The 1,923-nt window shown below is 37.4% G+C and overlaps 1 protein-coding gene across 1 annotated transcript; it reads left to right on the top strand.

Annotated features, from left to right (window-relative positions):
* Positions 1-421: 421 nt before the first annotated feature.
* Positions 422-1,685, top strand: CCDC54 (coiled-coil domain containing 54). The gene has a single exon (XM_077883776.1). The coding sequence runs from the start codon at positions 647-649 to the stop codon at positions 1,631-1,633; it is 987 nt and encodes a 328-aa protein (XP_077739902.1). The 5' UTR covers positions 422-646; the 3' UTR covers positions 1,634-1,685.
* Positions 1,686-1,923: the final 238 nt, after the last annotated feature.

Genomic DNA, 1,923 nt, shown 5'->3' with positions numbered 1-1,923 from the left:
GTAATCACTTATTTTCTTTTGGAAAATATAATTATTTTTCATAAAACGGTGTCATTTATTTTAAGATGTAATGAGTTTAATTTTTTATTTTAATAAATTGATCTTAAGACTTTCTTAGCTTTAATTTCTAATATGGAATATTAATATAACCTGCATAAAAAAAGATGTGTTCCTCAATTTTTATGAGTAAAAAGTGTCCTGTGAGACAAATTTTTGAGAATGATTGCCCTCTTTTTAAGTAGGCTCTATGCCGTGTGGAGCCCAATGTGGGGCTTGAATCATGACTCTGAGATCAAGATCTGAGCTGATCAAGAGTCAGACACTTTACCAACTGAGCCACCCTGGTTAAATATATTTCAAGCCAGGTGCTATTGTGACATCAGCACCAGGTCAATGATTACCATTTAAAGGATTCCACGCAGTTGACCATTATGTCACAGAGCTCTCCAGTTGGACCGCCCCATAAGGAGCTAACCACCTAAGAGTGCCTACTCTTGCCCTCAATGTTCTCCATAGGGCATTCAATGATGTTATCAGGAAAGACATCCAGCAAATAGTAAGAAAAAGATCTTTCATTCTGATACTGCTTCTTCCTTTGGTTTTGGTCAGGTTTCCCAACACCCTATCTCTTGTTTTATTATGAAAGATGTACAGACTTCAAACCAAAAGGGCAAAAGCTGCTGCTGGGCAGATGTGGACTTCAAATCTCTCCAAGATCAGACGATCTCTTAAAAATGTTTACCATAAATATAAGAACCAGCACCCAGATTCAACTAGAGATCCAACCTCGACTTCCTATGATTGTGATAAAGATGACATCACTACTGATGAAGAAATGAGTCTTAGAGCAATGCTCCAAGATATTAAAACTGCCCAAATTGAACTCGTCAGCCAACTGACTGACATTGTCAGTGTAGTATCCAAAATCCAGGAAAAGATTGACTTTTATCAGAAGCAGATAGATATCCTGGAAACCAGAATGAATATTAATGAAGACAAACAAGGCACAATAACTAAAGATATCTTCTCAATGAAAAAGGACATCAATGCTTTAAAGAAGAAGGTGACAGAACTAGAAAACCAGAATTCTTGCTCCACCATACATTGTTTAGAAGTTCCAGAAGGAGAGAGGGGTAAAGAGATCATAGAACAACTTCACAAACTCATACAACCAGAAACTCTGAAGAACACCTTGGCTTCTACAGACTATGGAATCTCTTCAGCAGAACCAGAAAATGTGCCCAGTTATCCTGAGCTCACTGATCATCTTGAGGAGAAAACAATTTCCCCCAAAGTTAAAACTCTGGGAAAAAATAACCATCAAAATGCATTAAGCAGCTTTAAGAAAGCAAAGTCAAATATTTATATTTACCCAGACTTTAGTACATGGATCAAGCTAACTTTTGTCCATGGAGGAAAGTGGAGATTTTTCCTCAGTGCTACAGAGTTAGAAGAATTCATCCAATGGCTTCTTTCTAGGCCAGCCATCTCTCCTGAGGAACCACAACTTGTAACCCAGAGATATTGTCCATTCACTGGGCTTATTTCAAGTTTAACTACATTCTGTCTCTCTGTTTTAAACTATATTTACTGTTTTTTTGGTTCCTCAAAAGAAGAAATAACTCGACTATAGAGTTATTTTCTGCTTTGTTTGGTACAAAATAAATGTAAACTGGTTGTTCCAAGCATTGACACATCTTTGTGGTGTTTGAGATGTCCTTGGTAGTTTGTTCACTGTGGGCTCACTGTCTGTGAAGTTTCTGTATGTCTCAGGTAAGCTAAGATGGACCATCCCATTGGATAATCATGATGCATTTTCTATCATTGTTCTTGTTTTCTTAAAGGAATCACCCAGTGCCCATGTCATAGATAATTGGAAGGAAAGAATAAAGGGGCCAAGGGAATGGAGAACACATCTGGTTC

The sequence above is a fragment of the Canis aureus genome, chromosome 35 (genome assembly GCF_053574225.1).
Source record: "Canis aureus isolate CA01 chromosome 35, VMU_Caureus_v.1.0, whole genome shotgun sequence".
In the NCBI taxonomy this organism is placed as follows: domain Eukaryota; kingdom Metazoa; phylum Chordata; class Mammalia; order Carnivora; family Canidae; genus Canis; species Canis aureus.
Note: the sequence above shows the minus strand (reverse complement) of the source record. Positions and strands in the feature narration are given on the sequence as shown.